Source organism: Oncorhynchus keta, chromosome 14 (genome assembly GCF_023373465.1).
Source record: "Oncorhynchus keta strain PuntledgeMale-10-30-2019 chromosome 14, Oket_V2, whole genome shotgun sequence".
NCBI classification, from domain to species: domain Eukaryota; kingdom Metazoa; phylum Chordata; class Actinopteri; order Salmoniformes; family Salmonidae; genus Oncorhynchus; species Oncorhynchus keta.
The window spans coordinates 48,101,776-48,128,876 of NC_068434.1; the positions used below are offsets into that span (position 1 = coordinate 48,101,776).

Sequence of the window (27,101 nt, forward strand, 5' to 3'; positions counted from 1 at the left end):
TGGAATTTCAGTCTCTCGATGTGCAAAACTGATAGAGACATACCCCAAGCGACTTACAGCTGTAATCACAGCAAAAGGTGGCGCTGCAAAGTATTAACTTAAGGGGGCTGAATAATTTTGCACGCCCAATTTTTCAGTTTTTGATTTGTTAAAAAAGTTTGAAATATCCAATAAATGTCATTCCACTTCATGATTGTGTCCCACTTGTTGTTGATTCTTCACAAAAAAATACAGTTTTATATCTTTATGTTTGAAGCCTGAAATGTGGCAAAAGGTCGCAAATTTCAAGGGGGCCGAATACTTTCGCAAGGCACTGTAAGTACAGTGCCTTCGGAAAGTATTCAGATCCCTTTGTGTTTTCCACATTTTGTTTTGTTACAACCTTATTCTAAAAAGTATTAAATATTTTTTGGGGACTCCGCAATCTACACACAATACCCCATAATGAAAAAGTGAAAAAAGGTAAAAAATATAAAAACTGAAATACCTTATTTACATAAGTATTCAGACCCTTTGCTATTAGACTCCAAATTGAGCTCGGGTGCATCCTGTTTCCATTGATCCTCCTTGTCATGTATCTACAACTTGATTGGAGTCCACCTGTGGTAAATTCAATTGATTGGACATGATTTGGAAAGGCACACACCTGTCTATATAAGGTCCCACAGTTGACAGTGTACGTCAGGGAAGAACCCAAGCCATGAGTTCGAAGGAAGTGTCCGTAGAGTTACGAGAGAGGATTCTGTCGATGGACAGATCTGGTGAAGGGTGCCAAAACATTTCTGCAGCATTGAAGGTCCCCAAGAATACAGTGGCCTCCATCATTCTTAAATGGAAGAAGTTTGGAACCACTATGACTCTTCCTACAACTGGTGAACTGGCCAAACTGAGAAATTGGTGGAGAAGGGCTTTGGTCAGAGAGGTGACCAAGAAACTGATGGTCACTCTGAAAGATCTCTAAAATTCCTCTGTGGAGATTGGAGAACTTTCCAGAAAGACAACCATCTCTGCAGCACTCCACCAATCAGGCTTTTATGTTAGAGTGGCCAGATGGAAGCCTCTCCTCAGCAAAAGGCACATGACAGCCGCTTGGAGTTTGCCAAAAGGTACCTAAAGAACTCAGACCATCCAAAACAAGATTCTGTTGTCTGATGAAACCAAGATTGAACTTTTTGGCTTGAAGCCAAGTGTCACATCTGGGGGAAACCTGGCATCATCCCTACGGTGAAGCATGGTGGTGGCGGCATCATGCTGTGGGCATGTTCTTCAGCGACTGGGATGTAATGGCTGCCGTGGCAAGAAGGTGAGGACCAAAGTGCAGCGTGGTAAGTGTTCATCTTATTTAATGAAAAAAACTGAACACTGAATAACAAACAACAAAGAAACAACCGAAACAGTTCTGTCTGGTGCAGACACACAAAGACTGAAAGTAACCACCCACAAAACACAATCGAAAACAGGCTACCTAAATATGATTCTCAATCAGGGACAACAATTGACAGCTGCCTCTGATTGAGAACCATACCAAGCCAAACACAGAAATAGAAAATCATAGAAAAACTAACATAGACAACCTACCCAACGCCCTGACCATACTAAAACAAAAGACAAAACAAAGGAACTAAGGTCAGAACCTGACATGGGAGACTAGTCAGGATCGAGGCAAAGATGAACGGAGTAAAGGACAGAGAGAACCTTGATGAAAACCTGCTCAAGAGCGCTCAGAACATCAGACTGGGGTGAAGGTTCACCTTCCAACAGGACAACGACCTTAAGCACACAGCCAAGACAACGCAGGAGTCACTTCGGGACAAGTCTCAATGTCTTTGTGTGGCCCAGCCAGAGCCCGGATTTGAACCCGATCAAATATCTCTGGAGAGACCTGAAAATAGCTGTGCAGCAACGCTCCCCATCCAACCTGACTGAGCTTGAGGGATCTACAGAGAAGAATGGGAGAAACTCCTCAAATACAGGTGTTTCAAGCTTGTAGCATCATACCCAAGAAGACTCAAGACTCTAATCGCTGCCAAAGGTGCTTCAACAAAGTACTGAGTAAATGGTCTGAATACTTAAGTAAATGTGTAAGTAAATATCAGTTTTTTATTCTTAATAAATTTGCAAACATTTCTAAAATCCTGTTTTTGCTTTGTCGTTATGGGGTATTGTGTGTGTGGATTTATTTATTTAATCAATTTTGGAATAAGGCTGTAAGGCAACAACATGTGGAAAAAGTCAAGGAATCTGAATACTTTCAGAATGCACTGTATATTTAAAACCAAATACTTAGACTTTTACTCAAATAGTAGTATTTTACTTGGTGACTCACTTTTACTCTAAGGTATTGTTTACTCAAGTATGACAATTGGGTACTTTTTCCACCACTGCAAAAGCCTACAATCTAGTGGACTCATTGAACCCTGTAGCTAGCATTGAAGTATTTCCCCACTTAAAAGCCCAAAAAATATTTCCAAAGTCTAAGTCATTGATCTTGAGAGACTTCTAGTAAGTAGCTAAGTCCATAGATATAGGAAAAAATGTATTTCCCCACCACCACTTAAAAAACAATTTCAAACATTTCCGAAGTTAAGTCATTGCCATAAAGTCCTAAAGCAACAATGCTTTGAAGTGGCCGAGGACTGATTTGTTTTTGCTTTGCTTGGATTGGGATTCCTACTATTTATGAGCGGGATACATAGAGGCTGTGTCCCAAATGGCACCCTATTCCCTATATAGTGCATTACTTTTGACCAGGGCCATAGGGGCACAGCCAGAGCGGATAGTGGAAGTCTTTCACCCACAGCACATTAAGAATATATTACTCCTGACACACAATGTGAAATATGACTTTTCATTTTTTGGAGTCTAACCCATTGTGTGATCCATGCACAATAAACATTTCATGATTCAGGCTATTGACAACTCACCACTTCGTAAATCTAGTTGGGTTGAAAGTAAAAAGACACAGATCCATGATCTGCAAAGTTGTCACTGGGTTAGCTTTAATTGGCACCTTATCTAACCCCTTCTCTCTCTTTCTGTCCCTCATCAGCATGAGTATTGGGACTGGATTGGCTACTTCACACTGAATAGATGAGCGATGGCATTTACGAGTGGCTCAGTCACACAGTCACGCCTCTTTTGTTATTGCCTTGCCTTATCCTGGCTGGCATTTCCCTCGAACAAGGCTGAGTGAATTAGGGAGTGGGAGAGAGTTTTGAAACTGTTGTATGTGTAATGTTTACTGTTAATTTTAGTTGTTTTTCACTTTATATATTCACTTTGTATGTTGTCTACCTCACTTGCTTTGGCAATGTTAACACATGTTTCCCATGCCAATAAAGCCCTTGAATTGAATTGAATTGAGAGAATGTAAGGCTTCCGTTTTTCAGTCTCTCTCTTCCCTCTGTCCCTTTCTCTCTCTCTCTCTCTGTCTCTCTCATTTCAATTTCAATTCAGTTTCAATTCAATTTCAGTTTAAAGAGGCTGTATTGCCATCAGAAACACGTTTATATTGCCAAAGCAAGTGAAATAAACAATCAGAAATTATCAGTAACATTATACATTCTCTCTCGCTCTCAATTCAATTCAATGGGCTTTATTGACATGGGAAACAGATAGTATGTTAAAGAAACAATTTCAAAATGAACAGTAAACATTACACTCAAAAAATGTTTCAAAGGAATATATACATTTCAAATGTCATATTATGGCTATGTACAGTGTTATAACAATGTGCAAATAGTTAAGACTACCAAGAATCACTGTGTGTGACCCTGATTTAGACCACTGCAGCAAAAGGTTATTAAGTACACCACTGGACCTATGTGAGTGTTGTCTGTGAATGCAGCTGACAGCAATGTCTACTAGGCTATGGGCATATGTATGGGAGGTTATGGGCCTATGATTGTGAGTGTTGTATGTAAGTAAGTAGGGCTGTGTGAGTTAATATTAGTCATTTAACAGATGCTCTTATCCAGAGCGACTTACAATTAGTGCATTCATCTTAAGATAGCTAGGTGGGACAACCACATATCACAGTGTTGTGTTGTATTTGAGTGCAGCTGATCGCAATCATAGGCCTATGAGTGTGGTACATAAGTATGTATGGCTGTGTGAGTGCTGTAGCCATGTAAGTGTTTTATATGAGACTGACAGCGATGGCGGGAATTGTGTTTTCCAGACAGCCCAGACACGGTGGTGTCCCCTGGCATGCCCTGGATCAGTGGGGTGAGGAGGACTTTGCTTGTACAAACTCTTCAAGCGTGGTTGGCTTCCCGTGATGACAAGGATAAAAGGACCGCCACCATTAAATATTCACACGTGAATGTTTGAGAGGGGCAAGGGGGGAAACAACCCCACACCCCCAAGCACACACGCTCATACACACACAAATTTACACATGCACGCACACACACACAAACACACTTAGGGGATTCTGTGTCAAACCATCTGAGAGGGAATCTCTCCCCTGACTTCTCAGAAGCATGTCTCTATGTGCTCTACTTCTAAAGACTTGGTTGCATTTTAAGAACAGTCTGCCTAAGTCAGTCACATCATACACCATGCTGCATGCACCAGAAGTGACATCACTACGTGTATCTTCAGACAATAACAGGAATTTAAAATCTCCTTGCTGTATGATTTTATTGATGTGTTGTGTGAGTACACTTTCTCATGTAAATAAAACCACGGCAGATTGAACAGAGTAGGGAAGAAATATAACAAGGAAAGACAGAATGGGGTTTCTGTTGTAAAGTGTCTAAACAATGTTCAGAGATACTAATAGTGAGGCTAAATGCTAACAGACAAAGCTAACTCCACCAGCGCCAGCTTCCAGCATACTAATAGTGAGGCTAAATGCTAACAGCCTGAGCCAACTCTACCAGCCAGCTTCCAGCATACTAATAGTAAAGCTAAATGCTAACAGGGTAAGCTAACTCCCCCAGCAGGCTTCAAGCATACTAATAGTTTTTAAAGTTTTTTTTATTTCACCTTTATTTAACCAGGTAGGCCAGTTGAGAACAAGTTCTCATTTACAACTGCGACCTGGCCAAGATAAAGCAAAGCAGTGCGACACAAATAACAATACAGAGTTACACATGGAATAAACAAATGTACAGTCAATAACACAATAGAAATAGAAAATCAATATACAGTGTGTGAAAATGAGGTAAAATTAGGGAGGTAAGGCAATAAATAGGCCGTAGTGGCGAATAAATTACAATTTAGCAATTAACACTGGATAGATAGATGTGCAGAAGATGAATGTGCAAGTAGTGATACTGGACTGCAAAGGAGCAAAACAAAATTATAACAATATGGGGATGAGGTAGTTGGATGGGATATTTACAGATGGGCTATGTACAGGTGCAATAATCTGTGAGCTGCTCTGACAGCTGGTGCTTAAAGTTAGTGAGGGAGATATGAGTCTCCAGCTTCAGTGATTTTGGCAATTCGTTCCAGTCATTGGCAGCAGTGAACTGGAAGGAAAGGCGGTCAAAGGAGGAATTGGCTTTGGGGGTGACCAGTGAAATATACCTGCTGGAGCGCGTGCTACGGGTGGGTGCTGCTATGGTGACCGGTGAGCTGAGATAAGGCGGGGTTTTACCTAGCAAAGACTTACAGATTACCTAGAGCCAGTGGGTTTTGAGATGAATATGAAGCGAGGGCCAGCCAATGAGAGCATACAGGTCGCAGAGGTGGGTAGTATTTCCTGACAAAACGGATGGCACTGTGATAGACTGCATCCAATTTGCAGGGTAGGATAGATATACTGTAGGTCTATAACAGTTTGGGTCTAGAGTGTCTCCCCCTTTGAAGAGGGGAATGACCACGGCAGCTTTCCAATCTTTGGGGATCTCAGACGATACAAAAGACAGGTTGAACAGGTTAGTAATAGGGGTTGCAATAATGGCGGCGGATCATTTTAGAAAGAGAGGGTCCAGATTGTCTAGCCCAGCTGATTTGTAGGGGTCCAGAATTTACAACTCTTTCGGAACATCAGCTATCTGGATTTTGGTGAAGGAGAAATGGGGGTGGCTTGGGCAAGTTGCTGTGGGGGGTGCAGAGCTGTTGACCGGGGTAGGAGTAGCCAGGTGGAAAGCATGGCCAGCCGTAGAAAAATGGTTATTGAAATTCTCAATTATCGTGGATTTATCGGTGGTGACAGTGTTTCCTAGCCTCAGTGCAGTGGAAGGCTGGGAGGAGGTGCTCTTATTCTCCATGGACTTTTCAGTGTCCCAGAACTTTTTCCAGTTAGCACTACAGGATGCAAATTTCTGTTTGAAAAAGCTAGCCTTTGCTTTCCTAACTGCCTGTGTATATTGGTTCCTAACTTCCCTGAAATTTGCATATCGCGGGGGCTATTTGATGCTAATGCGATACACCACAGGATGTTTTTGTGCTGGTCAAGGGCAGTCAGGTCTGGAGTGAACCAAGGGCAATATATGTTCCCGGTTCAAAGTTTTTTGAATGGGGGCATGCTTTTTTAAGATGCTGAGGAACCACTGACTGACAGAATGAGGTCAACATCCTTCCAGGTTTCCCGGGCCATGTCGATTAGAAAAGTCTGCTCGCTGAAGTGTTTTAGAGAGCGGTTGACAGTGATGAGGGGTGGTTGTTTGACCGAAGACCCATTATGGATGCAGGCAATGAGGCAGTGATCGCTGAGATCCTGGTTGAAGACAGCAGAGGTATATGTAGAGGGCAGGTTGGTCAGGATGATATCTATGAGGTTGCCCGTGTTTACGGATTTGGGGTTGTACCTGGTAGGTTCATTGATAATTTGTGTGAGATTGAGGGCATCTAGCTTAGATTGTAGGACGGCCGGGGTGTTAAGCATATCCCAGTTTAGGTCACCTAACAGAACGAGCTCTGAAGATAATCAATTCACATATGGTGTCCAGCTCACAGCTGGGGGCTGATGGTGGTCTATAACAAGTGGTAACGGTGAGAGACTTGTTTCTGGAAAGGATCATTTTTAGAAGTAGAACCTCGAATTGTTTGGGCACAGACCTGGATAGTGTGACAGAACTCTGCAGGCTATCTCTGCAGTAGATTGCAACTCCGCCCCCTTTGGCAGTTCTATCTTGTCGGAAAATGTTATAGATATTATAGTGAGGCTAAATGCTAACCCAACTCCTCCAGCTCAGGCTCCAGAGGGGGTCTCACCTGCAGTAGTTGTGGCTGCCAAGACCCCCCTCTCCGTTGGGGTACTTGAGGGTGTTGTAGGGGTGCTGGAAGGTCTCATTCCAGAAGAGGCATGGCTTGCCCCCAAGGAGGCTCGTCTGGTTTTGGCAGCCCCTGTAGTCCCCTCCATTGGCTGTGTAACATTCTGGAGAGAAAAAGAGAGAGAGGGAGAGGGGGAGGGAAGGAGGGAGGGGGGAATTAGGGAAGGAGGGGGGAATGAGGGAAGGAGAGAGGAAGAGAGAGAAGGGAGAGAGGGGAGAGAGAGATTTAACAAGTGTTCACTGTGTTTGGCATTTAGAGAGAAAGATCTATTCTGATAAAAATCCAAAGCTTGGCTGAGTTTTTTTCAGTCATGTTTTCACATCAATGTCTGTTGTTAGTCTGTTGTTAATATTGGGCCAAAAGAGTAGGCTTAAATTATTAGCGTTTTACACAAATAGGATACAATCGAAATAACTGTAAGTCTTGGAACAGTTGTGTTCTTTACCCAATTTTAGATTCTAAAGATGGCCAAATGTGTTAGATAGCTAGCGTGAGATCAATCACACAATATTGTTCCAATTAATGCCCTCCAAATGTGAAGGGTCTTGAGAAACCCACTATGATGTATACAGTAAAGAACACAGGCATGGTTTGAATTTTCTGTCAAATTGGACGACAACCATATGGAGACAAGAGAGAGAGAGAGAGAGAGAGAGAGCGCAAGAGCAAGTGAGAGAGAGAGAGAGAGAGAGAGAGAGAGAGAGAGAGAGAGAGAGAGAGAGAGAGAGAGAGAGAGAGAGAGAGAGAGAGAGAGAGAGGGGGGGGGCGGAGAGAACAAACTAAAGCACAGTTAAACAACTTCATCTCCACTCTAACGCTCAAGCAAAACACAAAATGGAGAAAATAAACACTTTTTTTCTCAGACAACAAAAGAAAGAGTAACCAAATTATCACAGCCAGTAGTGAAGGGAGTCTGATGAGCCCTCATTGCGCAGTGTTTCCCTGGGGCTCAGAGGGAGGGAGGAGGGTCTCTGGTCTGGCCAGCACAGACACAGGCCCTGTCTGAAAATGCATCTTAAACTCGCATCTACTTGAGGTGCAGTACAGTGAAGTATAGAGCGAAGCTCTGTCACTTGTACTGTCCACCCTGCTTGCAGTGACAGCCATATGCCCTGAGAGATAACGCTATGATGTCGGTCTCTCTCTCTGCTTCCCCTTTGGAGTCTAAAGTTTAAAGCTCATTTCCTGTTCCACAGCATCTAGGGTAGAACATCATTCAGATCAGTCTATCCCAACAGTGTTGTCTATACACCCTCGTGAAGCAGCCCTGTACAGCTCGTTTACCGGCCTGTTTGGGAAGAGACAGCAGCATCACAGAGCCTTGGAAGGACTGTTCCCAAAGTCACCCACACAACTCAGCCATAGATGTGTTAGTTCACAGACGAAAGAGTCAATTAGTCCTACCACTCGGTATTGGTCTCCCCTGATTCCCGTTTTCTCCTCAAGAGTCCCTTACCCAGTCCTCCATAAGGCGGATCTATGGAAGAACACCGAGCAAAATACAGCAGAAACTAAATCAAAACGACTTCAGTCATCCAGTGTTGTCTGTATGGAGGTTATGGGGGTTTGGTATCTGAAACACAACTTGTCTGAAGTCATTCCTTCTATGTCTCGTGCCAAAAGTAACAGGAAACACATACAAAGAAACTCCAACAACGTATTCGGCACTAATAATCACATGCAATAGTTTCCCTCGTGAAACACTATGTTCTTGCAGAAAAACGAGCTGCCTCCATGTCAAACCAGGAGAGGCCTCCAGTTGCTTTCAGTGTCATGTAAAAGTGGGTTTTAATTAAAGACATTTAGGGCAGGCGCAATTGTTCGGTCAGCCCTATCCACGATCCATCAGCGGTATGACAGACTGACAGGCTTCACTGCTCGTAAGGAGCTGAGGGGTGTAGGGTTTCAGTAATTATGAAGCCACTCCATTGTCTGTGAACTGTACACAGCTCCTCACTCCCTCAGTGAATTAGTTCTGCCAGTGTCTAGGTCTGCGTGGCTCAGTATCAGCCAAGCATCATAAATATACCTAGAGACTAAAGTGAAGGGGAACGAACATGTATTCATAAAAGTAGCAATCCGGCTTTATAGCGTTAGGAGACGTGTCACACTCGTATGGGGAGTATAGAGAGAATGTAAACAGAAAGAGATAGCATCAGCGATCAGTCTGGCGTTCAGAGAACAGATTAGGCGGTTTACAGTAATAAGGTGGGATGATTGTGTGTGTGTGTTTATTTTAATTTTTTATTTAACTAGGCAAGTCAGTTAAGAACAAAGTCTTATTTTCAATGGCAGCCTAGGAACCGTGGGTTAAATGCCTGTTCAGGGGCAGAATGACAGATTTGTACCTTATCAGCTCGGGGTTTGAACTTGAAACCTTCCGGTTACTAGTCCAACGCTCTAACCACTAGGCTACCCCGCCGCGTGTGTGTGTGTGTGTGTGTGTGTGTGTGTGTGTGTGTGTGTGTGTGTGTGTGTGTGTGTGTGTGTGTGTGTGTGTGTGTGTGTGTGTGTGTGTGTGTGTGTGTGTGTGTGTGTGTGTGTGTGTGTGTGTGTGTGTGTGTGTGTGTGTGTGTGTGTGTGTGCGTGCGTGCGTGCGTGCGTGTGTCACAGGATTCACACTGAGCAGTGTGGAGAGTTTGAGGGCCAGTTCCAGTGCGTTTATGAGTCACTCATATCCCAGAGCAATCACGTCAAGGGTGCTATACTCTCCACTCCAGTCATCTTAGACAGACAGCAGTACCTTGCAGGAAGCGTTGAGGCAGAGCCTTGCATGACAAACAGGCCTCGTGTCGGTCCTTCACACTAGACACACACACACACTAGATTGAAATTGAAGCGACTGATGTTATTGTGCCTGCTTTACAAAGCAATAGATCAGAAGAGAAAAGGAGAGGAACCCAACGTGACTTTGTGAAATGTCTCCTATTTGTTCAATTTTTGTGAAAGTTTACTGTTTCAGTGTTCAGTACTTTGGATACTACTCCTGCTGTTGGCAGTCATGTCCCTGCTATGGCGAAGCTATCTAACCCTTCCAGGACGAGACGGTAAATAAGACAGTGTTTTCCTAGCGGCCGGGCCAAGGGCTTGATGTGGTCTGAAGGCACCATTTGCCTGCGGTGGGAATGGGAAGTAGTGTATCTGCAGGGACTCAGAGATAATTGAGGCCATCTTAAAGATGAATGGAGTGTTTAAAAGGCCTGCGGAGGAAGGGAGGGAGGGATACCATGCACATGTCCTTCAAAATGAAAGTTCCTCCCGCTATAGGATGAGGATAGGAAGAGAGATCCAAAAGCTGTGACACAATCCATCCACATACTACAAGGTCTCCATCCGAAATGGTACACTATTCCTTATTTAGTGCACTACTTTTAACCAGGACCCATCAAAAATAGTGCTCTATATAAGGGAATAGGAAGCTATTTGGGACATAATCCAGCTGTCCTCTTCCCTCTGATTGGTGACTATCACCACCTCAGCCCCCTCCCCCCTCTCTGTCAGCATGTGACCATTCCACTCATGTCACATGACAAGGGCCTTTCTTGTGGTTGCATCACAGCCTGATGGGAAACAGAACCAGAGACCATGACCGCATGAGAGAGAGGAGAGAGAGAGAGAGAGAGAGAGAGAGAGAGAGAGAGAGAGAGAGAGAGAGAGAGAGAGAGAGAGAGAGAGAGAGAGAGAGTGGGGGGGAGTATAATTTTTTTTTTTAAATACATGCAAGATCCTCAAATAGAAAAGTCCGGGAAGAGGGAGGAGTAGAGGAGGATGGAGGACTCGCCCCAAACCCCAACCAGCAAAGTCTTGCTCTCGCAGGATACCACACAAACCCAAGAAGTCTTAAAAAAGGAAAGAGAGGAGGATAATTCACTGAGAGCTAATCGCCCTGTTATTATATTTGTCGGGATTTGTGGGCTAATTACTTCCATACTAAGACTTCAAATAGTGCTCGTGGTGAGTGATGGAGAGAGAGAGAGATTGAGAGAGGGATATATAGAGAGGGGGAGAGAAAGAGAGAGAGAGGGGAAAGAGAAGGAGAGAGAGAGAGAGAGAGGGAGGGAGAGAGAGAAAGAGGGAGAGAGCTGTGCCTGCCTGCTTGTGGTCATGTGATTTCATTGGTAAACAAAACAAACAAGCAGACAAACAAAGGGTGTTTCTCTGTAGAGAGCTGCCGGGTCACGCTATTAATACAGCACTGTGTTGTTGTGTTAGCTATGAGCAGGGATGAAACAAAGCGCAAGATAATTACATAGGTCTGGTTCTCCTCTGATTTAAGGAGCTTCCTCCATCCCTCTCTATATCCCCCCATCCTATCCATTCCGCCATCTTTATTGCAACCCAGTAGGGAGTAACAGAGGGACAACCATGAGGACTGACTGTAGGACTGACTATATATATATATATATTTTTTTTTATTTGTATTTATTTAATCTTTATTTAACTAGACAAGTCAGTTAATCACAAATTCCTATTTACAAAGACGGCCTACCAAAAGGCAAGAGGCCTCCTGCGGGGCCGGTGATTTTTTTTTTTTTTTAAATCAACACGACAAGAGAGACAACACAACACTACATAAAGAGAGAACTAAAGACAACAAACATAGCAAGGCAGCAACACATGACAACCAAACATGGTAGCAACACAACATGACAACAACATGGTAGCAACACAACATGGCAGCAGCACGGTAAAACATGGTAAAAGCACAAAACATTATTGGGCACAGACAACAGCACAGGGCAAGAAGGTAGAGACAACTATACATCACGCAAAAGAGCCACAACTGTCAGTAAGAGTTTACATTTGAGTCTTTGATTGAAAAAATTTAGTTATTTTTGATATTTCAACCTGCATGTCCTGATCGCGTCTGGTGTGGATGGACAAAAATCAACATGCGAATGCCCGGTCTAGTCAGAATGTAAAATGTTTGGTGCAGTATTTCTCAAGTGAAAAAAATTGAATGAAAACGATTAGTCTCTGGTTAAAAACACCCGCCCGCCTGCAAATGCAAGTAGATTTTGGCATTGGTGGGTAAGATATCTATTTCACCAGCCAGGTTGGCAGATGGTCAGGGCTCCACAATGCGAGCATTTCACTTGCATTTGTGAATAAAAATAGTCAAGTATGATCACATTTCTAGTAAAACAAATTCTACATTAGCTGTTCTTCAAAGTATTTTCCATAGCTGGTAAATTGGGTCAAAGAACTATGAAACCTACATAGCCTATTCCACCTTGCGCTGCAACAATGCCTGGCTGGGGGGGCTGTGCACATGTGAAGAGCTTAAAGATTCATTTTTTATAAGCACAGCGCACAGACATACAAGTTGGTCTAATTTACTTGAAACAAAATACTATTTACATTGTTTTGTTCACAAGCTAGGTTGTTTTCCTATTATTGAATTTCAACTGCTAGGGAAAGGAGAAGACAACGCTTCTCTACTCGTCAGACTCAATCTCGCAAGCACGACTGGAGTCGCGTTAGGGTCCCAGGCATGGAGTCATTGCTGAGGACCAAAACTAACAAAAACGTCACAAAATGTCGTCATAACATATGCACCAACCATCCCAAACTGTTTAGGCTGGGAAGCATGCAGAGGCCTTCAGTCCACACTTCCCTGTTTACGAAGCGCGTGACAAATAGAATTTGATTTGAGGAAGGCACCGCATTGCAGAGGGGGAAAATATATTTTTACAGGTATACTGCAGGGCTGTGAAGTTTTATGCAAGTACAGTAACTTATATCCCATGAGGTGTTTTAGATACAGTATTCCACTATGGGATATCAGTGGTCTAGACTAAACAGGTTTCAACTGTGACTAAACAGGCAAGATGCTCTCATCCTTGCAAGGGTCAACAAAAGTGTGAACCTGACTGAAAAAGATAGACTTGCTACAACATCATTGAAGAGAGTCTTATTCCCACATAAGTGAGAGATGCCCCTTCACTACCCCAATGTCTTCCTCCAATACAATGACTTGTTTCCTTTAGAGCCATTGTCCTTCTGTTTTGTTAGTGACCTGAGTAAGGGAGCAATAAAACCATGGAAACCCAATTTAGCCCTAAAACAGCTTCAGCACTACCCCGAATACCCCTCACACACACACACCCCCAGGCCACCACCTCACCTACCTACCCACAAGTCCAGGGGAATCCTTGCCAAAATGGAATCAGTAGCATCTATAAAATGTGGCTGCTTCTCGTTCTAACGTGCTCCTTATTATTTACTTCTACTCACCCCATAATGGGAAGAGACGAGTGTAGCCTTCAGTTCTCTCTCTCTCTTGTCGGGATACAACATGCCGATCGAAAGAAAAGCTTAAAGAAACAAAAAGTTGCCTCAAGCTGCTATTTGGCCTTCAATTAAAGTATTTGACTGATGTCGGAGAATCTATCAGAAAATAGATTAAAGGTGATAAAGTTTTAAAACAATCACCACAGGGGTTTGGAATGATGTTTGACAGAACACAGCAGCACAGATGGACTGAGGGTACAGCTTGGTCTGGGTGACCCATGTGGGCAAATGCTGCGTCCCGATTGTCAAATCCATGCGAGAAAGTGTGGAAGTCAAGTGCACACTTTGGGTGAATGGGGGGGATGAGGAAGTGAAAGATGGGACTTATACACTGACTACGACCTGAAGGAGGACGTTGAAACAAAAGTGGAAAGGAAGGACCTGACATGTGTGAGGACGAAATGCCAACGTGACACAAGGGAGGATGGGTGTCACGTTAAACTACTTCTCCTTAGCACTTCCTGTCAGTTTCCCTGTTTCTTCTTGGGTCACTTTGCTCTAGCCATATGCAGTTTTAGTGAGACAAAGACAAATATGAAAATGAAGGCATATTTTCCAAACATGATTGAAAGGGTATTCATATCCTCACCTGCTATTACACACACACACACACACACACACACACACACACACACACACACACACACACACACACACACACACACACACACACACACACACACACACACACACACACACACACACACACACACACACACACACACACACACTTCACCTCTGCCTGCCTCTCTCCATTACTGTATCTCAAGCTAGTTAATCTGCCATGTCCCAGGTCTCTAAGTGGACTAAGTAGACCAGGTTAGCAGGTTAAACAAATATAGAGGGGGATATGTCCATCCTGCTACACCATTCCGCATACTCAACACATGCTCCCGGTGAACTCACTCTAAACCAATTCTGACACCAGAGTAAACAAGGTGGAGATGAGGTTAGGGGGAGAGAGGTGAGGGGAGTGAGTGTGGGTGTGAGTGTGAGTGTGAGTGTGAGAGAGAGAGAGAGAGAGAGAGAGAGGGTCTCAGTGAAACAACATGGATACAGCCAGGGGCTGCATTTATAAAACGGACTTACAATCAATTTTGATTTTAAGTATGATTACGCAAAATAGCACATCTAAGTAGTTATTTATAAAACCTTACATTGACGTGGAAATGATCTTATCTCTACTCAAAGTCTAGACTTGACGTAAGTGATTTTCCTACTGGTTATGTAGGGGTATTGCAGTTTGGGACGCATATGCGTCCAAACCTGTGGTGAACTTTGCATTAGCTTTATGAACAATTTGTTAGGGATTATCAATTAAAGGTGTGAGGAATGAACTGCCAGACGCAAGGTGTTTTGAATTAAAAACAGGATGCGATGTTCTATAAATTGTGTGTCAAATTAGAAAAAAGTAACCATGGCTGTTCTGGCGTTACTGGAAGACATTGAAAATCTGTGCTTTTAGAAAGGGAGAGTTTTCAGAGACCAGAACGACTTTGCGCACGATGATCCGTGGCTTATAAGTCCAATGGCCTATCGTCTCCCAAGAAATGTTCTGTTAGATTTGTTTGCGGATTTAGTCCCTAACCTGGAAAGGAAGACACTCTGTAAATCAAGCCATATCCATATCTGTCCAAGTACTGTCCACTCTGGGATTCCTCACTACTGGGACATTCCAGTGGGAAATGAGTGACAGGTTGGGTATATATATCACAGCCATCATTCAGCCACATCCTGCCACAAGTGATCGAGGCGATTCTACACATATTGTCCATGAGATCCCCATTTAGTTTCCCATTTACACCCTCATTTCATTTCCGAGGGGTCGTACTGTAGGCGCAGTTGACTGCACGCATCTTGCCTTACGCGCCCCCGCCTGTAGATAAACATGTATATGTCAACAGGAAGAATTTCCATTCATTTAATGTTCAGATCATCTGCGATACCCGTACGCAACTCCTCAATGTGTGCTCCAAGTGGCCAGCGTCTAACACTGACGGTTTTACCCTATTAGGTGACCGGGGCTATCCACTGAAAAAGTGGCTTCTTGCTCCCTTTGCCGATCCCCGAACAGCAGAGGAAATGCGCTGCATTTTGGCACACGGCAGAACAAGGTCGGTTGTGGAGCGCACCGTCCGATTGCTGAAGGGCCACGTTGCCTTGATGCATCAGGCGGAAAACTCCTCTACAAGCCAGAGAAGGTCATTTCATTTAATAAAAATGCTAAACTTTAATTTAGTTTTAAAATGGGTCAACTTAAAGCAACATATACCAACATTTTATATTTTGCATTTTATTGAAATTGCACACCCAAATTTCTGGCCAAATAGCTGAAAACAGTTTTTATTTTGGCCATACGGTTACTGAGATCCCTTTGAAGCTTGTTCATTTTGTAGCATTGCTAGTGTAAACGAATGGAATCAGCTGATTCCTATCATTTCCACTAGCACTGCAACAAAATGCGAACAGATTTCAAGGGTGCATCTCAGTAACTGTAGTGCCTATTAGCAGTGCGAGTTTGTTTGACAAGAACATTGGGGTGTGCAATTTCAAACCTAAATATAAAATGTTGGCCTGTTTTAAGAATGAATGGTTTCCCTCCCCAATCAAAGGTGACACGCATCATACTGGCATGTGGTGTGCTCCACAACATAGCCCTGAGATATGGTATTGAAATGGATGCGGAGATTAGAATGGACCCCCAAGAGCCTCCTAACCACCCCACCCAATGGAGCACCTGCCCCGGCTAACGCAATGAGAAGGAGGCGGCAGCTCAAACAGAGATTGGTGGTAAGAAACAGAATGCCAGACAATATACAAAGCATAGGTTTTTTATTCACGTTGTGGAAAATGTTCAACAATTGCATTATGTAAATGAATCAAATCCTTGACTATTCTTCCGATTTCAGTCACAATCTGCCCAACCAATGTGTTCAACTCGTTCTGGGTTTGCAGGACTGAGGCGGTCAACACGCGAACTGTAGACGTGGACACAGATGTGGACGGACCCTCAACACCTGTGGCCAAACCTTCCCCCTCACTCCTGGCACCTGCTGATTTGGAAGCCTCTCACACTTTATCCCTGCGTGGAGGGCGCATGGCTGCAACGCAGCTTCCGTTGGTGGAGGGGACACACCTGCCAATTAATCCACACGTAAAACGGTCAACCAAATAGTTTCTAGTCATCATCTCTCATCCTTCCATGTTTTTTCTTCTCTGGACTTTATATTGCAATTGGCAGCTTTCATAAATTAGGTGCATTACCGCCACTGACCTCGTTCGACTTTCAGTCACCCACGTGGGTATAACCAATGAGGAGATGGGAGAGGCAGAACTTGCAACGCGATCTGCATCAGAAATAGAACTGATTTCTATTTTAGCCCTTGGCAACACAGGCGCTAATTGGCGCGCACGAGCAGTGTGGGTGCAATAATTGAATAACAGATTTCTAAATGTATTTTGCAACGCGAGCAGTGTAGTCAGCCTGTAAGGCACATTCAGGTGGCGTCCATTTCAAGTTCATTTGAGATTTATAGATCACAGGTGCGTAAGTTACAAATTGACTTCTTAGTATCTTTTATGAATCGAAAGTAAGCACACCGTCGGTAATGACCTTACAACTAAGTTCAAGTATACACCTAAGAACATTTGTATAAATGAGGCCCCGGGACAGAGCAGGAGAGAGGGAGGGAGACAGAGAGAGAGAAGCTCGGTGAAGTTGCTCTGTTCCAAGGTACACTATTAGGGTGTTAAGGAAAGATCCATCTGAAATCATAAACCAAACCGTAAATTAAGCGGGTGCACAGAGAGCAAAGAAGACACGATGAAAGAAAGAGTCAATGGGAAAGAGAAAAACAGAGAGATAGGATGAGAGAAGAGAGAATTAGACACAGAAAAAAATGAGGCAGTGAGAATGAAACAAAAGGAGTGTACCAAAGAGAAACAACAGGAGAAGTAGTGGCAGAGCACAAAAACGCGAGAGATAGAAAACTCTTTATTTATTGTTAGAACTGCTTTCTTCAAAACCCTCATTCTCTCCATGTTGCTCCAGTGAAGTAACACCTGGTTGATTTGATTTCCTATTGTTATGTTATGACCCACCAAGCCAAGGCTCATAAAAAATGTACAGCAAACAAAGACAAAGCTAGCAAGCGTCTAGCTAACATACACCAGACCAGCCAGGTCTCAGCTCAGAGCTCCAAATGCCATTCCAGATGAGCTCTGTGGTGCAGTTACGTGCTGGGCCCCTATACCAGCAAACAAACAACCAATGTAGGGCTTAGAGAGAGAAAAAAAACGAGCCTGTTTAATTTGTCTGCTAGGAAGGAAGGTAATGAACACACAAACACAAACACACGCATATGGGTTCTTAGTACTATCGGGGATTGGCTAGCTTTGGGATCTATGGCTGTGATATGGGACATGACAGCCCACTGTTGCTAATGTCTATTCAAGAACTGCATTGGGGTTTTCTCTTCTCTTCCTCTATTCTTCTCCTATTCCCTTATTTTTATATATAAAAAAAAGAGGGAGTAAAATTATCCCTACACTAACTAACACTCAGGCTACATCCCAAAATGGCACCCTATTCCCTTCACAGTGCACTACTTTTGACCAGGGCACATAGGGGTGCACTATATAGGGAATAGGGTGCCATTTCAGAGGCAGCCTCAGAGATGTGTGATACGCAGATGCAGTGACAGAACATGCATTAATCTGTCTCTAATAACCACAGCATTCCTCTCTCTCTCTCTCTCTCTCTCTCTCTCTCTCTCTCTCTCTCTCTCTCTCTCTCTCTCTCTCTCTCTCTCTCTCTCTCTCTCTCTCTCTCTCTCTCTCTCTCTCTCCCCCTTCCTCTCTCCTTCTACTCTTCAGACGGGTGCAATTTTAATCAGCCGAGCAGCGATGGCGACAGTGTTTTAAGTTGCATCCGATGTGGAGGACGGGGGTACTCAGACACACAGACTGCATTGTTCCAACTTCCCAGTGGAGTATGTCATTGTGCCCATGTCATTCATTTATTCTCACCCACTCTTGACTGTACTGCCAGTGTAATTCCCCAAAGGATGTCCGCCCACTGTGTGTGTGTCAGTCATTCTAATCTAGGCTGACCAGCGTGTTCCAGACTTTCAAAGGCAGCAATCATTGTGCTAAATAATTTATTATAAACAGGGTGGTTTGAGCCCTGAACGCTGATTGGCTGACAGCCATGGTATATCAGACAGTATACTATGGGTATGACAAAAAATGTGTTATACTGCTCTAATCACATTGGTAACCAGTTTATAATAGCAATAAGGCACCTCGGGGGTTTGTGGTATATTGGCCAAATGCCACACCCCCTCGGGCCTTATTGCTTAACTGTAAGCCTGTGGTATCTACAGTACAGACCATTAGGGTGACTTGTTGTTCATTTCCTGGCATTCTGAATGAAAGCAAAAAACAGCAAGTCAATCCGTCATTAGCTTCAAACAATAAAATGTTACAGTAGAAATGCAAACACATTGATCCATAAGGTTGAATGTGTATCCAAAATGTGAGGTCCCACAGGTATCTTTGTGAACTTCAACTCTCCTTCCTCCCTATCAGAGACACTTTCATCTATCTCCAGGGATCTCCCAAACCCCTCTTACTCTAGCCAAAGCCTCACTGCAACATCGCGAACACACCTCACAAAGAGAGAGAATGAGCAAGTTATTTTTTATTTCTTTATTTAACCTTTATTTAACTAAGTGAGTGAAGTGAGTGAGTGAAAGAGAGAGAGAGAGAGAGAACAGAGAGCGGCTAATAGCTGCACACACATGCCCCTGAAACAGCTCAAAGCCAGAGCCTCCTTACCCCAAACCACATGTAATTAACATACCAGACATGCCAGCCAACATGAGCACAAACAGGACGATCGAAAACAGGTGTGTTTCAAAACAAAGACCCCCTCCTTACCTCTCTCTCTTTTCTCCCTCATCTCCCTCCTTCTCCTTTCCTCTCTCTTTCTCGGCCCCTGCTTGATTACAGGCCCAAGGGAAGATGGGGCCGGACTGGGAGGATAAATAGAGGGCCTGAACTGAGGTGAGTCAAGTGTGACCTGGCATTCAAGTGCTCTCAAAAAACAATTTAATCACTTACAGTACCAGTTAAAAGTTTGGACACGCCTACTCATTCAAGGGTTTTTCTTAATTTTTTACTATTTTCTACATTGTAGAATAATAGTGAAGACATCAAAACTATGAAATAACATACATGGAATCATGGAGTAACCAGAAAAGTGTTATTTTATATTTTATATTTGAGATTATTCAAAGTAGTCACCCTTTGCCTTGATGACAGCTGAATGAAATAATAAAGTCATCAAATAAAACAAATGTAATATACAAAACACCTGAATTTTTAAAATAAAAGTATGTGAATAAACTAATAATTGACAGAAGCAGTAATGGACAGTCACTACCATCATGGGACGTTAATTCATTGTTTTATTCTGTGTTGTTACCGCATTCAACCCACATGACGCATAGTGCATTTAATGTTTAAAAAAAAAAATCTAAACCCCAAAAAGTTATTTTTATATAATCAAACCAAAACGACCTCAAAACGCAGTAATCGCTCAGCACTACTGTTTCCTCAAGAACATGTATCGATAACACTAATACAGATATTAATATGCAATATTATAAGAACGTTATTGATGTCGAATGAAAGAGAAGCAATGAAGATTGAATGTAACCACGCAAAACCGAAGGGGGAAAGAGAGAATTACGGTGAACTTCCCAATATGTTGTCGTAAGAAGTTTGACAGTTTGAGAACCGAAGTGGAAGTAGTAAGGAGGACGTCGTAATGCCAGCTTGGCATTCTGGGTAGCAATGATTGGAACATCTGCAATAACCCAACATCCGGCCGAGTGCCAACTCGCCACAGTGAAATAATATAAAATCAGCTTGTGAATTCTATAGCCAATGGGCTTACTTTGGAATAATTGTTCTTCAGATGAGATCAGAAGTGGGATGAAGTGCCGGCTGGAAATTTGACATAATTTGATCAAAACGTCTAAGTAAGGCTTTGAGTCATGTGTTTTGATTAGGCGTAATTGGAAAAGACCAACATTGGATTTTGTTCACCCTTTGGGCATATGACAACATTACATAGACTGCACTTCATAGCTGCACTTAAGAAACCTGGAGAATTCTAGAGCCATGTAGAACTCAAGAGTTTCCCTAGCTCCATAGTTTTCGAACTCAGTATACCTATTGCTCCATAGTTCTAGAACTCAGAGCATTTCTAGATCCATGGTTCTAGAACTCCGTTTTTCTAGCTCCATAGTTTTAGAACCCCGTGTTCCTATAGCTCCATAGTTCTAGAACTTAATGTTCCAAGTTCAAGAACTATTCGTTTTAGAACGCTTCGTCAGAGTGTTGTGGGAGCAGCGGGTCCACGTGGAACACAAACATGCCCCATCTGCCTCCAATGACTCTTTTCTAGCAGCATGGAGCTAGTAGAGTGTGAGTGGCAAGCACATCAGAAAAAAAGCCCTGCATGTTTGTTTTGCCGATCTTTGTAAGCTACAGATGGAAGTCTTGGCTGTCCCTTCTGCATTCCTCCGACTGCATCGTCACATATTGCTTCTACTCCAATTGGATCTGAGAAAAAAACGAGAGAAACTGGGGCTCTTTGCTATGATGGTGAGAGAGCGGTCCGAAATGTCACTCTTATCTCTCTCCACACTAAATTCCCCCTTATCTGAAACATTTTCTAAAAAGTACCACAACAAAACACATTCATCTGTACTTTGATTTCTTTGATTTTCTCTAAATGCATTTAATGCCTGATGTTTTATCTTCCTGTTTGCCCCGGTCAGCCAACGAGCGAAGGGTGCAATACCACCGTATTAATAGGACAAAAGACCGACAGATAACCCGTGAACAAAACACACAACACCAGGACACAAAAACCAATGCACAAAAGCTGCCACACAACTTAGGGATGCAAAGCTACAGGTCATTTACCAGTTATCGGAATCTAATCTGGGAAATTAACAGAAAATCTATGGCAATCTATCATATTTGCGTAACTTTAAAAAATGGATTCATACATAGTAATCATTTCTGTGTCCGTATTGTCCATGAGTTTCCAGTAGACAGAACATATGGTTCAAGAGAAAATAGCCTAATTCATGAGAAAAGCACCTAATCAGCAATGGCATTATTTTATATTAACTCTACAACTCTTCTAACTGCTGACTTTTTTCACAACTGCCACCAGTTTGACGCCAAAACATTTACAAAAAATACAGTTGAAGTCGGAAATTTACATACACCTCAGCCAAATACATTTAAACCCCTGATAAAAAATCCCTGTCTTAGGTTAGTTACGATCACCACTATGTTTTAAGAATGTGAAATGTCAGAATAATAGTAGAGAATGATTTATTTCAGCTTTTATTTATTTCATCACATTCCCAGTGGGTCAGAAGTTTACATATACTCAATTAGTATTTGGTAGCATTGCCTTTAAATTGCTTAATTTGGGTCAAACGTTTCGAGCAGCCTTCCAGAAGCTTCCCCCAAAAAGTTGGGTGAATTTTGGCCCATTCTTCATAACACAGCTCATGTAACTGAGTCAGGTTTGTAGGCCTCCTTGCTCGCACACGCTTTTCAGTTCTGCCCACAAATTTTCTATGGGATTGAGGTCAAGGCTTTGTGATGGCCACTCCAATACCTTGACTTTATTGTCCTTAAAGTATCGTTGGGGTTATTGTCCATTTGGAAGACCCATTTACGACCAAGCTTTAACTGATGCCTTGAGATGTTGCTTCAATATATCCACATAATTTTCCTCCCTCATAATGCCATCTATTTTGTGAAGTACACCAGTCCCTACTGCAGCAAAGCAACCCCCACATCATGATACTGCCACCCCCGTGCTTCACGGTTGGAATGGTGTTCTTCGGCTTGCAACCCCCCCATTTTTCCTCCAAACATAACAATGGTCATAATGGCCAAACAGTTGTATTTTTGTTTCATCAGACCAGAGGACATTTCTCCAAAAAGTACAATCTTTGTCCCCATGTGCAGTTGCAAACTGTAGTCTGGCTTTTTTATGGCGGTTTTGGAGCAGTGGCTTCCTCCATGCTGAGCGACATTTCAGGTTATGTCGATATAGGACACGTTTAACTGTGGATATAGATACTTTTGTAACTGTTTCCTCCAACATCTTTACAAGGTTGATTTGCACTTTTTGCACCAAAGTACGTTCATCTCTAGGAGACAGAATGCATCTCCTTCCTGATCGGTATGATGGCTGCGTGGTCCCATGGTGTTTATTGTTTGTACAGAACGTGGTACCTTCAGGCGTTTGGAAATTGCTCCCAAGTATGAACCAGACTTGTGGAGGTCTACAATTTTTTTCTCTCTGAGATCTTGACTGATTTCTTTTGATTTTCCCATGATGTCAAGAAAAGAGGCACTGAGTTTGAAGGTAGGCCTTGAAATACATCCACAGGTACACCTCCAATTTACATAATTTGAGTCAATTGGAGGTGTACATCAGAAGCTTCTAAAGCCATGACATCATTTTCAGGAATTTTCCAAGCTGTTTATTAAAGGCACAGTTAACTTAGTGTATATAAACTTCTGAACCACTGGAATTGTAATACAGTGAATTATATCTGAAATAATCTGTCTGTAAACAATTACTTGTGTCATGCACAAAGTAGATGTCCTAACCGACTTGCCAAAACTATAGTTTGTTAACAAGAAATTTGTGGAGTGGTTGAAGAACAAGTTTTAATGACTCCAACCTAAGTGTATGTAAACCTCCGACTTCAACTGTACATATTGACATAGTCAAATAAATAAGTGTGTAAAAAATGTAAAGAATATTTCAATTTGAGACACTCATATTAAACACCAATAGTATTCACTAAATTGATGGTTTATATGTAGGATAATGTTTCACAGCTTTGTCATTAAATGTTTTATTTAAAAATCATCCTATTTCATTCTTTCATATATTTTACATGTGATAAGGCCACACAGAGGGCCAGAGGTCATTACAGATACCTGTGATCATCTGAAGTACCCAAAAGGGCCACTAGATGTCTTGTGACAGATTACATAAAATCCTTGAAATATAAACTTGGAAAGTTTCCAGTATTATACCCTCCCTTTGCAACCCTAAACACAACACAAGAAGAACTAAACCAGGGATCATCATCAGCCTTTTTAGCCCCCTTTCTTTTGTGTTTACCAGGCCATCTCCAATGTCTGGTCCTGACTTGTGAAAGTGAATCCTTATCACTGCGGTTTGTGGGTGAGTGTATGTTTCACTGTGGTCTGTGTGTGAGTGTATGTTTCACTGTGGTCTGTGTGGCTCGAGGAAGCTCCTCTGTACAGAGAATCAGATGTCTCCGGTCAAAGGTAGCGAGAGGGCATCCCAGTCCCACTACCATGCCTGGGAAAGAGGATCCATTACAGGGATCTATTGAGGATCTAGTTTCATGGCATCGGCCGTGTGTGACCGCCCCTGGTTGCTCGGTCGGCGCTGGGAACGGTGATGGTGCCACAAACTGTCTATTTGGCACTGGGGATATTTGGAAACACACACACACACGTTCAACCAACTTGTTGTTCATCTCAGAGAGGTTGGATGTATTCACCTCAAAAACACTAGGGATGTGTCCCAAATGGCACCCTATTCCCTACAAGTGGCATACTTTTGACCAGATCTCTATGGACCCTGGTCAAATGTAGTGTGCTATATTAGGAATAGGGTACCATTTGGGACGTAGCTTGCTCTCTGTTCCAGCCCTGCTGCTGAGGAATGACAGGCTCAGCCTCTCTAAATACACACACACACACACACACACACACACACACACACACACACACACACACACACACACACACACACACACACACACACACACACACACACACACACACACACACACACACACACACACACACACACACACACACACACACACACACACACACACACACACACACACCAAATTAAATCCCAGGCTCTCTAAATAAATGGAGAGCAATTTCCCTCCAGCAGGGGCCAGTGCCTCAACTTGGCTTGGCTTGATCTAGGTCCAGCAGGCATTTTGTGGCCGAAGAAGCAAATTGTCACCTTTCCCCTCCTGCAGAAGCAGGGAACACCCACTGACATTGGACAGCAGGGATCTGTGGACAGGCCAAGTGGACAGGGATAAGTAGTAGACAGGACATGGGAGATAACAAGACAATGTCTGCACATCTGTACAACATAGGGAGTGGACACAGCTAAATGGACAGGATACAGATGTGAACAAGGCAAGGAGAGTACAGGACAGACAGGGAGTTGACATAGTAGTGGATTGGACACAGAAGTGTGCGAGATATAACAAGGACAGGGAGAGGACACCACTGAGTACACTGAACATAGACATGACTTAGCTAAGTGGACTAGTCAGAGTTAAGTGGATTGTGGGAAGGGGGATTGCATTACAATATCTATATCTATCTACTGAATCTAAGTTATGTGTGAACTCAACAGACACAGTGATTTATGGAAGTGATTAAACCTTGGAGACCCACAGGAACATCTTGGTTCCAGGACCTGGTTTTACGACCCAGGTCTTACCCTGTAAGCCGTTTAGCTGTGAGCCAGTGATATCCCATTGCAGCGCACTGAATCTCTTTGAATGTGGCTGAAACTCAATGGGTTTGAAACCTGACCTGACAGGACAAGAGGCCTTGATTTAGCTAGCTGTCTGTCTGCCTCCCTAATGGCATCCTTTTCCCTACACAGTACCTTTGACCAGAGCCCTATATGGACCCTGGTCAAAAGTGGTTTACTATAGGGAATAGGGTGCCATTTTGGATGCAAAGCAGAGACTTCAGTGGTCACCGGCTGAGGACCAAACACAACCCTTGTATAAAAAGACTGGAGTTCACAGGACAGGTCATGCCCCCCCCCCACACACACACACACTTGCACATGCATAGACAAACACCAACACAAACAGGTCATGCCTCAGTCTCACACACAGTAGCAATTGCAATTCTATATCCTGACAATGTGTGATTGGTTTTCGGCCCTCAAAACTGGAACTGCATGTGACATCACAAAAATGCATGGTTGGGATTCGGTGCTGGTCTGGTGATTATTTTGAATAAGCTCCCAATCTCCAGTGGGTTATGATGTTGGAACCATGTTATACGTTTACACCAGAGAGAAAAGTAAACAGTTCATTTGACCTTAATAATACAACTATATGAAATATTTATTAATAGTATTCTAAAAGGGGAAGCAAGCAAAGCAAACACAATTGTTTTTGTTTTTTTACCGGGAATATAGAACCACAGTGTCTCACATAATATCAAGTTTTTCTCCTGACACACTAGGAAGAATTGGAATACATTACAAACAGTGACCTATCAGAGCACTGACTCAGTTAGAATAGCAATGTGTGTTCTCCTCATATCTACACGCCCACAGCTGATAACAGTGCATTTGGATTTAAACTCATTATATGAATCCAAAAGCTTAGGCACAAAAACTCATTATTTTGTGTAATTCTCCAATGCATCGAAACACACTTCCCCTTCAGGGGCTTCCAATCCTAACCAAATGTACTTTAAAATTCCATTCAGATGAATAAAATTGCATTTCAATAATGAAATACAATTGTTTGCTGTAGAGAGTTGATAGAATTCTCTGAAAGCACGGGGCATGTATGCTGCTATATGGAATGCCATTACTGTTCTTTGCGTATCTGCATTTACCCTGTGCTGCGCACGCCACGTCTCAAAGTGTGTTCAGTTTGATGGCCTATAACAGAGGCTGTGTTGCAAATGGAACCCTATTCCCTCCATTTGTGCACTACTTTTGACCAGGGCCCATAGGGATTGGCGGGGCCCGGAGAGAATGTCAGTGGGAGATGAGAGGAGAGGCTCCGAATGCTGAAGCAAAATGTCAAGGTACATAAGAAGACTGGGCCGATGAGGTGACAAACGCTGCTCGTGCATAATGGCATTCAAATAAGAGAGGGATGGAGGAGGAGTGGAAGAGAGAGAGAGAGAGAGAGAGAGAGAGAGAGAGAGAGAGAGAGAGAGAGAGAGAGAGAGAGAGAGAGAGAGAGAGAGAGAGAGAGAGAGAGAGAGAGATAGAATGACAGAGATAGAGGGAGAGGAGAATAAGAGAGAGAGAGATAGAGAGAGAGAGAAGGAATGAGAGAATGCAGTGCAGAGATGTTGATGTATTGCGCAACAACAGTATAGATCAAGTTCTAAAGGGTCAGGACAGTGAAGTACAGTTGAAATTGGACATCTCCAGGCACAAAACATCCCTGATTGATCTTGACCTACGTTTAACACGAAAATGTCCCAAGCAAAGTCATAGCTGGCAGCAGAGACAGACAAAAAGAACAACGAATACACTCCCAATCACCAAAACATTGTTTATGTCCTCCGGTCTTGGCAGTTGAGCATAGGACACACACACACACACATGCACGTGCGCGCACACAAAAACACACAGAGTGTTGAACCAAGCAGATGCTTGACAGCTTAATTCTATGTAGAGGAGAAGAGGA

General features: G+C 43.0%; 1 protein-coding gene across 3 annotated transcripts in view; it reads right to left on the minus strand.

The window, feature by feature from the left end:
* The window catches only part of LOC118393549 (kremen protein 1), a 108,609-nt gene that overhangs the window by 67,466 nt on the left and 14,042 nt on the right, over positions 1 to 27,101 (minus strand). For all 3 annotated transcript variants that reach the window (XM_035786308.2, XM_035786305.2, XM_035786307.2), the window contains exon 2: positions 7,171 to 7,333. In XM_035786308.2, coding sequence (XP_035642201.1) covers positions 7,171 to 7,333 — 163 coding nt within the window. The remainder of the gene's footprint in view (positions 1 to 7,170; positions 7,334 to 27,101) is intronic.